The 14,381-nt window shown below is 35.4% G+C and overlaps 1 protein-coding gene across 1 annotated transcript in view; it reads left to right on the top strand.

The window, feature by feature from the left end:
* The window catches only part of CCDC141 (coiled-coil domain containing 141), a 71,511-nt gene that overhangs the window by 12,685 nt on the left and 44,445 nt on the right, over positions 1-14,381 (top strand). Inside the window, exons 3-6 of the mRNA XM_010011087.1 lie at positions 4,280-4,471; positions 6,140-6,248; positions 8,563-8,816; positions 12,964-13,083. Coding sequence (XP_010009389.1) covers positions 4,280-4,471; positions 6,140-6,248; positions 8,563-8,816; positions 12,964-13,083 — 675 coding nt within the window. The remainder of the gene's footprint in view (positions 1-4,279; positions 4,472-6,139; positions 6,249-8,562; positions 8,817-12,963; positions 13,084-14,381) is intronic.

The following is a 14,381-nucleotide window of genomic DNA, read 5'->3' as shown; positions in this document are numbered from 1 at the left end:
CTGTTAGGAGAGAGTGAAACATTCTTCTGTCCTGTAGACAGGCAGAGTTCTAGGCATTTAATGTTATATATAGTTAGAAAATATTATTTGAATGAAATTGGATAGATGAAAAAGCAGTATGACATGCAAAAATCCTCTCTTATGTCTCTGAAAAGTTGGTCATATTATCCTTGATTGTGTCTTCATAGTAACAAAACTATTGTTTTACACTGTGTTTTTATTGGGCTAGCCTTTTAAAATCATCTTGCAAGCAGTGTGGCTGGGTTTTCAGAAGACATTTTGATAATCAATAGCTAGGTCTCTTTCGAAGGAAAGTAAATGTCATATCCTGCCTTTATGTTTGGGAAATGTAATGAATAACAGTAACAGCTGGCATTAGAAATAAATTAGAAGACTGAAATACTTTTATTGTATGTAGAGGCTATTTGAAGAGCAACATATTATAGTTACATGTGCTCATTTACGTATTGGCAAATGGCTTCAGTTAAAGAAATTGCTCATTAGTATTCCTCCTGCAAAAGCTTAGAATCAAGTTCAGTGGCATGATTAGTAAGATGATAACAAAATAACATGAGTCTACCAATTTTACTAGCATTATATAACATTGTAGAAATGTGGCCACACTATTAATGCAAGTTTACCTTTGATGTGTTTGATCTGGTTTTGTTGTGAAAATCCTGTGTGTCTGAAGTTAACCATCAAGTGGAAAATAAAGGATAGGGCCTGAAAAGTTAGCTAAAGTGGCCTTCCAGATGAAATAACTTCCTTATCCCTCTTAGTATTTTATGGGCCATTGGAGATTTTAAGACCTTACCATGCCTTGTTATGCAGCTATTATGCCTGTAGGTTATTTCTGAAGGCAATTCCGTCTCTGTGTGTGTGTGTGTGTGTGTGTGTGTGTGAAATATCCAAATCTTCACTGTTTTCATTAAACTGTAATCTGTTTTCTAAGAGAGGTAGGAATACTGGGTGCTACGCTTTTGCTAATTTCCCTGTTCTTTGGTAAATATCAGGGAAAATAATCCCTGACTTTTTGTAATTTTTTAACTGAAAACAATGACAATCTCCAGCCATCACTCAGTCTGAAAGTGAGCTTTCTATTTTCAGCAGAGTGATTTTGACAGAACACTTAGAGTTCTGATGTCATTTTATGGAATATCTATTTCAGGTCTCATAACTTCATTTTCCACTAAAAGCCAATATTCCTTACAGCATTGTTTCTCCAGCAGTAAGACGTAGCCTCCTTTGCTGAACTTCCATGATGTCTGAAAGAAGTGTCACGATTAGGTAACCCAAGAAATAAAGGAAATTAGACATAATGAAAGGAGTCATGATGGAAAAAAATTCCATGTTTTTTTTTAATTTGTTTTTTTTTTGTGTATGGCATTCTCTTTTTCAAATGAAGTCAAACTTATCTTATGAAAGCAAATGCTTGGCATAAAGAAGTTTGAAAATAATTTTATATAAAAAAAATTGGTAAAGCGTTTTCAGCTATATCTACCAAGCACTCTGAAGTACGTCTGCATTAACTTCTTCCTATCCTGTCATTACAGGGTGATGAATTCACATCCTTGTGTATTTCACTTATTCATCTTTTGTCATATATCTTTTATTCTACACTTTGGTTTTAAAGCTTCCCCCAAGACTTTCACAAGATCTTTTCTTTTGAGTGCTAGGAAACAAAACAAACTTCCTTTAGATACCTTAGCCAAGATTCATCCAACACAGGTAACACTTGGCAGTTAATACTTGGAGTTTAGCCTTTTTTTGAGGTTGAACAATGAATCAAGGCTTTGTTTGGTCTGAAGAGATTGTGTGTATATTTAGGAAAACCCTGTATTACATGGACAAGGCAATTTTCATAGCTTTGACAGTATGAAAATAATTGAGAAATAATGAAGCAAACCAGTAGAAGAAAAATGAAGGAAGAATTGAAAGAACTGTGTTAAATACTGCTGTGAAAGATGGCTTTTCATCTGAAACTTTCATGAGCTCAGTTCATCAATTTATCATTACCATTGTTTTGATGGAGCTGGGGATTAAATTTTGTTAGTTGTACAACCATATAATCTCTGCGTTTTAAAAATTATCTTGAGTCTCTGCTGCTCTTTTTTTATTTCTAGTACTGATTCTGACTGCTTCATGTAAGACTAGAAGAAAACCTGCAACAACCCCTAGTTACTTTGTCAACTAGATAAGTATTCTTGAATAAAAGCTGACTGAAGTACTTTGGGTTAGATTCCCAAGGCCAATTGTTTTTCCTGATCTTTCCTGATCAGAGCAAGTCCAGAGGAGGGCCACGAGGATGATAAGAGGGCTGGAGCACCTCCCGTATGAAGACAGGCTGAGAAAGTTGGGGCTGTTCAGCCTGGAAAAGAGAAGGCTGCATGGAGACCTCAGAGCAGCTTCCAGTATCTGAAGGGGGCCTACAAGGATGTTGGGGAGGGACTCTTCATCAGGGACTGTAGTGGTAGGACAAGGGGTAATGGCTTCAAACTTAAACAGGGGAAGTTCAGATTAGATATAAGGCAGAAGTTCTTCACAGTGAGGGTGGTGAGGCACTGGAATGGGTTGCCCAAGGAAGTTGTGAATGCTCCAACCCTGGTGGTGTTCAAGGCCAGTTCGGACAGAGCCTTGGGTGACATGGTTTAGTGTGTGGTGTCCCTGCTCATGGCAGGGGGTTGGAACTAGATGATCTTAAGGTCCTTTCCAACCCAAACTATTCTATAAGTCTATGATTCTGTGATCTTGTCTCGTTGCTGTCAATAGCTACATCAGAGTGACTGTATCTGTTCCATGTAAACAGCTTCATTTAAAGTCAATGCATCATTTTAAATGTTAATTAGATTTCTACTTAAATATAGAACAGGTAGCATTTGGGGGATTTGAACTTTTCATATTATTATGCAATCAGGATGGGGATTCAACAACAGAAAGAATTGGTTTTACAGAAGGATTTGACAGCAGCAGTTTCCATTCCCAGTATTCAGAAAATTAAATGGACTGTGTCTTGTTTCCTAGAACACTGGTTCTTGATCTGCTGCTCTTTTTGATGGGTTTGCCACAAAAAAATAGGTATGCAGCCATGTTGCTGAAAATGACTTTTCTATGTGCTATAGAAATAGATGGGTTGGTTGGAGCTGCTCTTATGCTTGTTAATTTTACCACTGTTAGTTTTCATAGCTGACTGCCTGTAAAGTTATGTTAAAATAATTTAATTCTATTTTCTTCTTTTCAAAGAAAGAATAAATGTTCTATAGTTTACTCTACTGTTCTCACAGTACTGCTTTTAGAGAGAATTGATAAGCCCCCTCAGTTCAAACTGACATCTTTGTGTAGTATGCAAGGTCTAGGGAGGACTGGAGGTTATGGTTCTGTGATTAGAACAATAAAGTTTTCTGCAAGTTCCTCTTTTCACTTGGATATGTCAGGAGAATTTTGATGTTTTTGAGTTTTTTGTGCTTTATTAAAGTTTGTGTCATGAGAATGAGTTATCATAGATTTTAATTTCCCTAATATAGATTTCTTTTTCCATTATACATTCTGTGGTAGCACCTATAATAACAGCAGAAATTGGCGCTTCATTAATTCATGCTCAAGGTAAAACCTGAGATGGAGGCAAAACAAAAAAAAAAAAAAGAATATAGAACAATTTTTCTGACACACTGAAGTTTCTTAACATAATCCAGAAATGGTCCAGGAGTTATCTTTCTGATGGTGAGATTCCTAGAGTGAAGGAAACACCGTAGAATGATTTTTCTTGACAGTAGAGTAGTAGTATTTTGCAGCTGGCCAGCTTGGACAATGCAATGAGCTGAATTTGAAATATTGCATAAATACCTGCATATGTTCAAGCTACTCTTGTCTGGATTGCACTGAAGTCATCACAGACTTGTAAGTTACCTTACAATATCAGGTAATGGGATGTCATATGAAAGAAGATCCAAAATATCTGTTTTGCTATCACTTTCAGGAAGATATGTGTTTAAGGACATATAAACCCATTTGAATCTAAATATCATAGTATGATAAATTTTTTAAACACTTTTAAAAATGAAATTTCATAAAAGTTTTGCCTTGTAAGTGCAGATTAAATTCAGAAGCTTCCTATGAAACATGCAGGAACAGCTACGTTCCTGTCACTAAGAACTGGAACTAAAGCAGGAGTAGGAGACCTGTGGGGGTATTTTATCAGATTGTCAGTATCCTGACACATCAGTATCAGCACAGTGTTTTGGATTCTGTTTACAGATTTCTTCTTTTTTTTCTTTCTTCTCAGGCTTTAGAAGACCAGGTATGGGACCTGCTGCACGAAGCAGACAAGGCAGCAGAGGAGAACAAAGAAAAGAGTCAGGTTTATGATGCCATGGCAGAGACCCTTGGGGATGCATGGGATGCCCTTATCATTATGTTAGAAAAGCGACAGGCACTTCTGGGACTTACTTCAGTGTTCTTTGAAAATGCCCTGGAGGTTTGTATTTAAATCAAATGACATTTAATTTGAAACCTCCCATATCTTACATGTACTTTAAGAGATATTTATGATGTCTCTAAAATTTGTACAGAAAATTACAGTGAAAAATGGAACTGGTCAAAACCCTAAAATATTGAATTCAGTGGAAATGGACATTCTGCATAATATCTTTCATTCCTTATCATACAAATAATTTGGCATTGAAAAAACTAAATTCTCAGATGCCACTGATTGTCCATTGAAGGTTTTACACCTAAATATTCATACAACTGTTGTAGTTATACAAACTAAACATGAGTCTAACTTGCCAGTCCTTTACCTGAAACTTCCATGTGCAGATGTGCACAAATGGACAATTATGTGAGCTCAGAGACAGATTTTGGCGTTGTTTTTCCCTGTTCACTAACTTCTCTGTATCTCGTATACTAATTCACTGTTATTCAGGGAACTAAAGCAGAGAGGGATTCCATGCAGTGCAGGCATGTGTTCACTCTGTGTAGCCTCACATTCAGTTTTACCCACATCCCTGGAGCTTTGAAGAGTTTAATAATTCTCCCTGATAATTTTGTTTCTACTATAGCCCAGTGCCACCTAGAAGTTGCAGAAGCCATTCTACTGCTACCTGTCATAAGAACTCCAAGATCATCAATCTACTAATTATTGCATCCTGGTAATGTGTAGGATACAAATAAATTAGTACAGAGTTGGCATAAATATTAATATGATAAATTATGTACTAACAAAAGTTAATCTAGTGCAGACTATATCCTTAATTGGCTAGCTGAATTGCCTCTGCAACAGGCTTATATCATTAAAACAAAATGCAGCAGCTGGAGCACAGCACAAATTACGCCTGTTCCATATAAAGGGATGAAGAAATGCAACATTGATTTAAATAGGAGCTGTTGAAACTTCTTATGGAAAAGCTTTTCTTGAAATGACAGCTTGTGATTATGGAAATCTTTGGTTTATTGTGATAAAACACAAAACATCTTAAGAACAGTCTTTAGTGAAAATCAGAACTCAAACCACAATTCAAAAGTCAAATCAGATATTGATACCCAATGGATTTCTTTTATAGATACAGATCAAGAAGGAGAAAAATGTAGGCCAATAGAAAAGACAGACAAATCCGATCCTTGGTTTTTTTATCTTCCTTAATTTCACCTTAAGTTTCAACATCTCTGCTTACACTGAACACGAATTTGAACTCTAGTGGTTTCTTCATTCTTGAAGTGAAGCAGCAGAATTGATAAAAAATGGCGAAGTTGCAGAATATGCCTGAACTCTCTCTGAGCTACTCATACTTGGAATTGTACCTGCAAGGGTGGAAGCCACATAAAGAGTTCCAGTCTTCATTTTAACAATATCAGCATATTACCAAATCTGCTGTAAATCTCCCTGAAACACAGCATGTTTCAATACATGGAACCCATGGAAAAATGAGCTGTAAAAAAGTAACCTAACTTCAGTCTTCATTACCAAAGATGCTGTTTCCCCACTTTAATTAATCAATGTGTTCCCATAATATTAGTTAGCTTAAATTTGCTACTCATTTCTGCCTTCAAAAGATTGCTTTGAAAAGTGTCTCTGTGTTTCCCCTACATGTGGTTTGTGGTTTTTTTTATACTATGCTTCTTCACATACTTTGTTTTCTTAATGCAGTTTGCTGTTAAAATTGACCAAGTTGAAGATTTCCTGAAAAATGCCCCAGAGTTTGACAATATTGACTCTTTAAGAGAACTCCTTCTGCAACAAGAGCATCATACGAAAGGTACAAAAACTATTCCGCTACTAATGATGTGTGATTTCGTGTTGAATCCTTGAAGGATGATTTTACTTTTCCTGTGTGTATTTAAAAAAATAAAATAAAATCTTAGAACAAATATGAAAGTTTTCTATTTGAAAAAATAGAACTGAAATAGCTCTTTAACAGGTCTCCTGAAAGATATGATACTTCCGGTTTTAAGCTAGCTCTCTCATACATAGCTCCATCTTTGTTGCTACAGAGGAGCTAGTGGTAAGCTTGTATCCAATTTTAAGGCAGTCTAGGTCGGGTGAGTCACTAAGAAACCAAGCTGACTTTCAGTCCTGATTGGCAAGCAAGTTCTAAAACCATTCTTCTGTTCCATGGGAAAATTCATCAAAGTTATCATAGCTATTAATGAATTAAGTTTCCTCTATGGAAAACTTTCCATTAGAAAATTTCCCATCAGCTCTGTTAACAATCCCCTGCAAAGTCCTATGGTTTCTTGAGAGTGGCCAAGGAGCAGTCTGCTGTCTGCTTTCCTTTTGTCTAGAGATGGGATTTGAAGTAGAAGTAGTGAAGTGAAGGGTGGCAGCTGTGAGATAGAGGTGGCAACTAGTCAGCTTCAGAATCTATTTGCCTACAGTGGTTCCTGCATTTTGCTCTGCCTTTGAGGAGTGGAACTTTGTTTCACTTCCCCATTGAGCTGCCCTATCTGTTCCAAGAGGTTCTGCAGCTAGAACTGTAACACTTGGGGGAAAAAAGGTGCTTTCTCCCCTTCCACCACAACTTTCTTGCACATATCTAGAAAAATTAATAGAAAAATTATTTATTATCTAGAAAAATTCTTCAATGTGATGACTTTTTGTTAATTCAAATTTTCTTGTGAAGCATCTTCTACCAAATTGTGGTAATTGTAATTCAAAAGGGGAAAAAAACCCCACATTTCAAACCCAATCTCATATTGTGGCTACTTCAGTCACCTTTGCAATTCTATATGGTTCTGTATTTTTTATAAGACTTAAGACTACTTACTGAATTTTATCTGCACTTTAGAGGCAATACTTCTATGAAATTTTGCTATAAGATTACTAACAACTAGCAGAATATCAATTATACTTTATTATTCATTAGTGAAGTATGATGTTAGATATTTTTAGCAACCTTGAATGCTATGTATTCTTCCAGGGAATCGGAATATAGTATTAAACTTGAGTAACTCATTAGAGTTTTGGGGCTTCCAATTCAATCTTCAAGGGAGCAAAGTTCTCACTGTATAGCAATTTTAACCTGAAATATCTGCCAGTAATTTATTGCTGAAAGGAGGTCTGTAACTGTAAGAATCATATGAAATGGTTTGCCAGAGAGAGACTGAGCATTTCCTCTGATGAGGAAAGTGGTTGCAATGGATTGGCTTCTTAATCTATCTTAACCACATCAAATTTGGAAAACTGATATTGAGCTATTTGATAAAATATTGTATTGCTTTCTGCAAGAGGGATACTATCTACCCTCACTCCAAAGTAAGGTGGCTGAAAGTACCACCTTTACAAAGTATTGGGTCTACCAGTATGTGATTAATAGTTTATCACAAATGTTTATCACAAAAAAAAATATTTTGAAACAACAAATGCATTTCAATCAGAATAAAAAAGTTAAAAAATATTAATTATCCTCATTTATCCATTTTTATATCTATTCTATTTTGGATGGACTGAAGTGGAACATTTCTGATTAATACCACTTTTCTGGAAGGCAAAAAGTAAAATGGACAGGCTTGTTGCAGTGAGTTCATGGAAACCAAACTCTCTTCTTAGCCTTTGGTGGCTGGAGAAATGGAGACATTCCACTTCTGCATATTCCCTAGTTGCTCCACAGGAAAGGTGGAGGTTTAGGCTGCTTTGTCTTGAGTTACTAGTACATGTACTCAGCTGGGAAGCTGAATGTTTCAGCTGTTTGCTGCTTGTTGTTGATTGCTTCACTAGCAGCTCCCTGGAGCATTCCTTTCTATTACTTTCCTTCATGCCTACCTTGCCTCTTATTCTGGCAAGTTTTGTCTCAGAGGCTCTCTCAGTACACTTTTATATGTGCATATATGTACCATTATAGGTGTACCTTTGTAAGTTTATATAACAGCTGCCTAAAATGAAGTATCTTAGGATATATACCTCCTAAAGTAAGTATTTAAAACCTATTCATGCAGTGCATAAAAATATATTATGCTCATGTATGCAAACAGATAGGTGGTTTTGAAAACACTCAGGTAATATTTGAAATATGCTACTAGAATTATAAAGTTGTTTTTTTTCTTCCTTCTTCCTATAAAATTCTGTCCTTATAGAGCTTTTGGAAAAGTCACTTGCACTTTTAAACAAAAGCCAAGAGCTAACTGAATTCATAGAAGAATTCAAACATGAGGGGCCAAATGCAAATCCAGAGCTGATTCAGGGAGCCCACAGCAGCTGCTTGAAAATTGACAATCTCCTTGAAATGCTACAAGACAGGAGACGGCAACTGGACAGGTTTCTTAAACATCAGCGCCAAGGACTGGAGCAGGTTCTGCAAATTTTTTTGTGGCATCAACAAGAGAACCAGGTAAAATACATAATACTAAAGTCATCGTAAAAAAAAAGTAGCAATTGTTTTATAGTAGAGACTATTACAGAAAAGGAGCTTAAATATATTTATAAGGTTTTGTACCTTCCAGTCTAACAAGACTAAAGCTGAATTATCTTGAGGGTTTTGTAAATAGGCTAAAATTTTGTATGGACCTCTGACAGAACAGTTTTGATTGATTGTGGTAATTCTGTAAGATTCCTTCTTTGCCTCCAAAATAAAGTTCCTCCCTATATTGGAGGAAAATGTTAGAAACTTTTTCTGTAAAAACTAACTTTGCTGGTGAGGTTGTTTAAGATGAGAAGCACCTTATTCAACAAGCACAAATCATTGTAATTTTGCATAGAGATAACAGAATTGTTGAGGTACACAAGCAAACTGACAGCCTTATTTCTTGAGCACTTAATATCAGTAGGTGCCAGAAACATAGCGAGAGCTGCTGATTTAATGATTAGATAGAAAAAACCCAAACAACCAGGTAAAAATAGTACGGTCTTGTGCAAGTGTCATAATCTCAGTATGTAGTTATAAAATAACAGCTAACAAAAATACAGAAAAACAAGAGTATAGGAGACTATCAGTTTCTGTGAAAATCATAAGAACCATATATGCTTGCTTAGGAATACATATTATTGCTGCTGTTGCTGTTTTTGATTTTTTTTCCAGTATCACCATATTGCTATATCATAAAAGAAAGATCCTCAAACAGAAATGTTGTTTCAATATAATATGTTCTCATAAATTTACGACAGCTACAACTGAACTTTTAGTATCAATCTACCTTGCTCTATTGGAAATATGTCCTATTTCATCAAAAAAAAAAATGATCCTTTCTTTACATTAAAAAGTATTAGATATTACTACAATTACCTTAGCATGCCAATGTTATTCCACAGTATACAAATATGGAGGGACATTCAAAATGGAAACATTTTGGAAATACTTTGCCCTTGAAGAGTAAGGGATGAATATGTAGGGTTTGTTTGGGAGCCAACCACACTTCTTCAAAAAACAAACAGACAAACCTCCCCCCCACCAAAAAAAAAACCCAACAACAACAACAAAAAAAAACCACCAGAAAAAAATCACCTAGGAGAAAAAAAAAATCACATGAGGAGAAATACACAGCAGTAGCTAATGTGTAGATAATTGTCTAAACATGGACTGTATCTGCAGGTGGTGTGTTCTTTGCTATTTTTTTTTTTCCAATTGGTGGTACTCAGCATAATGCTGCTACTGACAGCTAGAATGAAAACACTGAGTTTATCTCAGTTTGGGGGAATATCTGAAGATTGTCATCTAATGCATAACACTATTTGTATCATCAAAATGTTGTATGAAGTTTCTCTGTGAAGTTTTGGCTTCATGTTTTATTACAGCACATTCTGCAAAGGCTTTTTTCATGAATATCATAAATAGTATTTTACAATGAGCATTGACATTTAGACCTAAATGGGCTTAAGTTATTGCCCTGGGTCCTTACATTGCCCTGATTCTCCTCCCCATCCCTCCGGGAGCTGGGGGAGGAAGGAGGAGGGGAGTGAGCGAGCAGCTGCCTGGTTCTGGGTTGCCGGCTGGGTTTGAACCATGACGGTTTCTGAAAACTCTATACAATCAGATCAATTTAAGATTACTTTTCTAGTTAATTCTGGTGAAATCATGGTGCCACTGAACTTAGCAGCGATTTTGCCAATGTTTTAATTATGGCCAATGCCTCTCCTCCATGTTTTTCCAAATGTCTGATCTCCTCACCTGTTTCTCCTGATAGTGATAACTTAATTGCTCTTACTACTCCCGCATATATGGGCCAACTTAATTAGATTCCCAGACTTGATCCTATGTAAAAAAAGCTCCACACCTTGAAACCAAATGAGTTTCTGACATCCTGTCAAACTCGCTCCATTGTCGGTCAGTTATAATCCTTCCTAAGAGTGAATGTATTCTTGTTAAAGTATGTATGTACCTATATGGATTATTTGGTTTTAATATTCACAACTGAAATGATTACTCTTGTTAGCTAATATTCTAAACAAGTTCTGCTTTTGGGAATACTGTGTACACAAAGTCCTTTCACAAAAAAAAAAAAAAAAAAGGCTGAAAAAACCCCAGTGCTTGTGTCTACATAGACAAAGAAACTTCATAAACGAAGAGGACTGTTCCACTATAACTTCAATGCTTTTATTGACTGGTATGCATCACCTTTAGTGGTGTTTGGGTTTTTTATTTCCAGGGACTTTTACAGTCTTTCACAAATATGGTATAACAAGACACTAGTAGCTACTCTGGGACAATGCAATACTGATACTTAGTTCTTTTCCCATAAAAGATTATTTTATTATTCCTTTTCTTTATAAGGCTGTATTTGATCATAGAAAAATCACTAAAGCCCAGACTTTAACTTGAAGTTCTGCATTTTTCTTTAAATATGTGTCTGTGGTCCCATTTTACCCTAAATTGTTATCAATGAAATTATTGCTCCACTGCCAATGTTGTGAAGATAAATGCATTGAGGATTAGGGAAGGGCTTAGGTAGTATTGTTATGAAGAGACTGAAATATCCCCGGGATGAACCAAGGCAGATCTGTATTGTCATGATGATGTCTTCACATACTGATGATAAAAATATTATTTGAGGTTTAAGGTAGTAAGTAAAGCATCAGCCACTCAAGTACAGTGATTATTGTAATGAAACCCCTCCCCCCCAACCCCACCCTGTCTGGCATTTAACCAAATTGGCTTATGATGAATGTACAGGAGAAATCGAGACTAGCTTATTCTAAAGTTCAGAGTAAGCATGTCAAAATATAGAGTGTGGGCTGATTGAGTTCAAACTCCCTGAGGTAAGCTCAGATTTAATTTATGGCATATAGGTATGTGTGTTTTAGTACACATACACAGGAATACAGGAAGTAAGGGAGTGAAAACCAGTTTTTCCTAGTGGGAATAATTTATAGAAAGAAAAGTGCGTTCCTTCTTAATTTCTGTTTTCTACTGTATCTGCCCCTCTCTGTAGTTGTGCCAGACACAGCTGGTTCCAGTCAGCTTTACAACTACTCCACAGAGCACAGCTGACCCCAACAGCTTTGCTGATGGGACCTCTGTTAAAATGTATTTAAGAAAGGATAAAACACTGCACAGACATAGTGAGGAGTGAGGGGAAATAAAAAAGAACATAAAAAAATCCTGTGAACAACAAGGTCAGTGAAGGAGGAGGATGGGGAAGAGGTGTTCCAGGTACTGGAGCAAGTATTCCCATGCAGCCCATGTACGTTTTGGAAGAGGCTGCACCACAGCAGGCATTCCCTCCACCCCAGTTCTTTTATTTGTAACTGAAAATGTTTACAACACATTTTAAAAGTTCTTTCATTTTTAGAATTGGTTAAATGTATTAGAAATATCTTCTACATGAACAGATAAAACAAAAACATCTGTAGTGTGCTATTAAAATCTGTAGCACGTAGCATATGAAGTAATTCTTAGTATGCCATATACAATTTAAGTATAGTGGTGATTTTCCAGACTAAAAAGGTTGGAGGAAGTCTCTTTGATATTAATAACTCACTCAGACTACTCTTTTAAAATGCAAAGCTTCACTCAGGAGTTCTTGCCATGTGCTGTTTACAAAGAAAGTGAGAGGTACCTACTATGAATCAAGCAGAAACAAATGCAAGTTATTCTGTGCAGTTTAGAAGATATAGCTCATATGTTTGCTCCATATGCTTGCTGAAGTAAGTCTAGGAAAGGGATAGTTTTAAGTTAATGTGATTCTATGAAAAATGTGCAGTATCTTTACCATGTTATAAAACATGCATTTATTCTATGTGGGATTATATCTTGATTTTGCTTTTACTGTGTTAATTTATAATTTGGTCGTACTGGATGAATACTTTTTTTGTCTGTTTCGTTACATATATTCCAATAAGTGCTTGTTTTAACTGCAATCCTTCCCTTCTGCATTTATTAACATTTTAAATTATACAAATTGAACAAAAATGTGAACATTAGGAGTGAAAAATGATAGGAATGAAAATTACGGCTTCTTTTGTTCTTGTAACTGTGATACATGTTTAAAAAAATGGACAGTAACTTTTCAAAATTTTCACTGACTGAATTCTTTATTACTTAGGTAACATCCTGGTACAAGAAAAACATCAGAGATTATTTTCACAAGCAAAACTTAGGCTCATCTTTATTGGAAAATGAAGAGTTACTTCAAGAGCTTGAAGAAATGGAAGTCAAAGTGAAAGTAAGAAACATAATGATTGATCAGTGAAGCAATTTAAAAATGAATAGCAAAAAATGAACTTGGGCATTTAATAAGCACATATAGGAGTAGATGGTATTTGTGCATAAGACACGTATTTCTAAATGCCTAAGGAGATTTTTTTTATTTTACTACTTTTAATGCAGACCTCCATGTTTGTTAGTGTTCTTCTCATTTAAAACTTTAAAAGTTATTGATAAGGTAAAAGAGGAGTAATCCTTGATGTTGTCTAGTTGTTTTTTCAATTTAGTGATAAGTTCCAGACTGGTAGTTTACATATTAAACCATGCTGCAAAAAAAAAAGCAATTTTATTAGAATATTACAAAATTTTAATGTTCATGAAGGATAAAATGCCAGCCACTTCTACCACAATTTATTGTTACTGAACTATGTACAGGATTAGAAGAAGTATTTACTCATTTATTTCTTGGGAATAAAAGTAATAAAAAATAGTATTTTTATTGTGAATATCAGTTTTTGAGAAAATGAATCTCTTACTGTCACTCGTAAAAGCAAGATGTGATTGAAGGAAATGTTGATACATACATATATATATGTATATAAAAACCAGATATTTATATGACCTAAATTGCATATATTTAGAATCTTTTTCGAGATACCTCAGTTGTGCTGTCATCAGGTACGTGCTGTTCCTGGGCCAGGATCATTCCTCACTGTATGATTTTCAACAGTCATGTTCGGCTCTTGTGTTGATAGCAACTATCAGGTTTATGACTCTTCACAGTTATGTTTCCTTGTAAGCTTTGTAGTTGAATATCAGATGTTTGCCTGTTTGCATAATTCACAGTTAACTGCTTCAGGGTTGTCATGTATGCAGAATAATATTTCTAATGCTTCTCCAAGCAGCATGTCGGAAAACACATTTTCTTCATCTAGGGAAGACTAGCATGAAGAACTAAATTCTGTTGCAAAGCCTGTACAGACCTTTGGCACAAGGAAATCACAAGATAACCAGTAAATGAGTAATCTGTGTTTCCAGAGAAAGAGGGACATATAGAAATACTTGAGGTGTCCTAAAGTATTGATGAATTTTAGAACTAGCCAAATGATCATTAATCTTCCCTACGTTCTGTACTGAAAGGCTATTCTTGTAATTTGCTGTCTGAATTAGTAATGATACTGTAAGTGCAGAAAGGAGAACAACATGCATTATGATTTTGTTTAATAATCCTTTTCATGGTTGAACATCCAGAACCTAATTTATAATGATAACACTTACTATTACATTTTCACCTAACAATTCTTCTCCCATTATCTT

The sequence above is a fragment of the Nestor notabilis genome, unplaced genomic scaffold (genome assembly GCF_000696875.1).
Source record: "Nestor notabilis isolate BGI_N333 unplaced genomic scaffold, ASM69687v1 scaffold2433, whole genome shotgun sequence".
In the NCBI taxonomy this organism is placed as follows: Eukaryota; Metazoa; Chordata; class Aves; order Psittaciformes; family Psittacidae; genus Nestor; species Nestor notabilis.
Note: the sequence above shows the minus strand (reverse complement) of the source record. Positions and strands in the feature narration are given on the sequence as shown.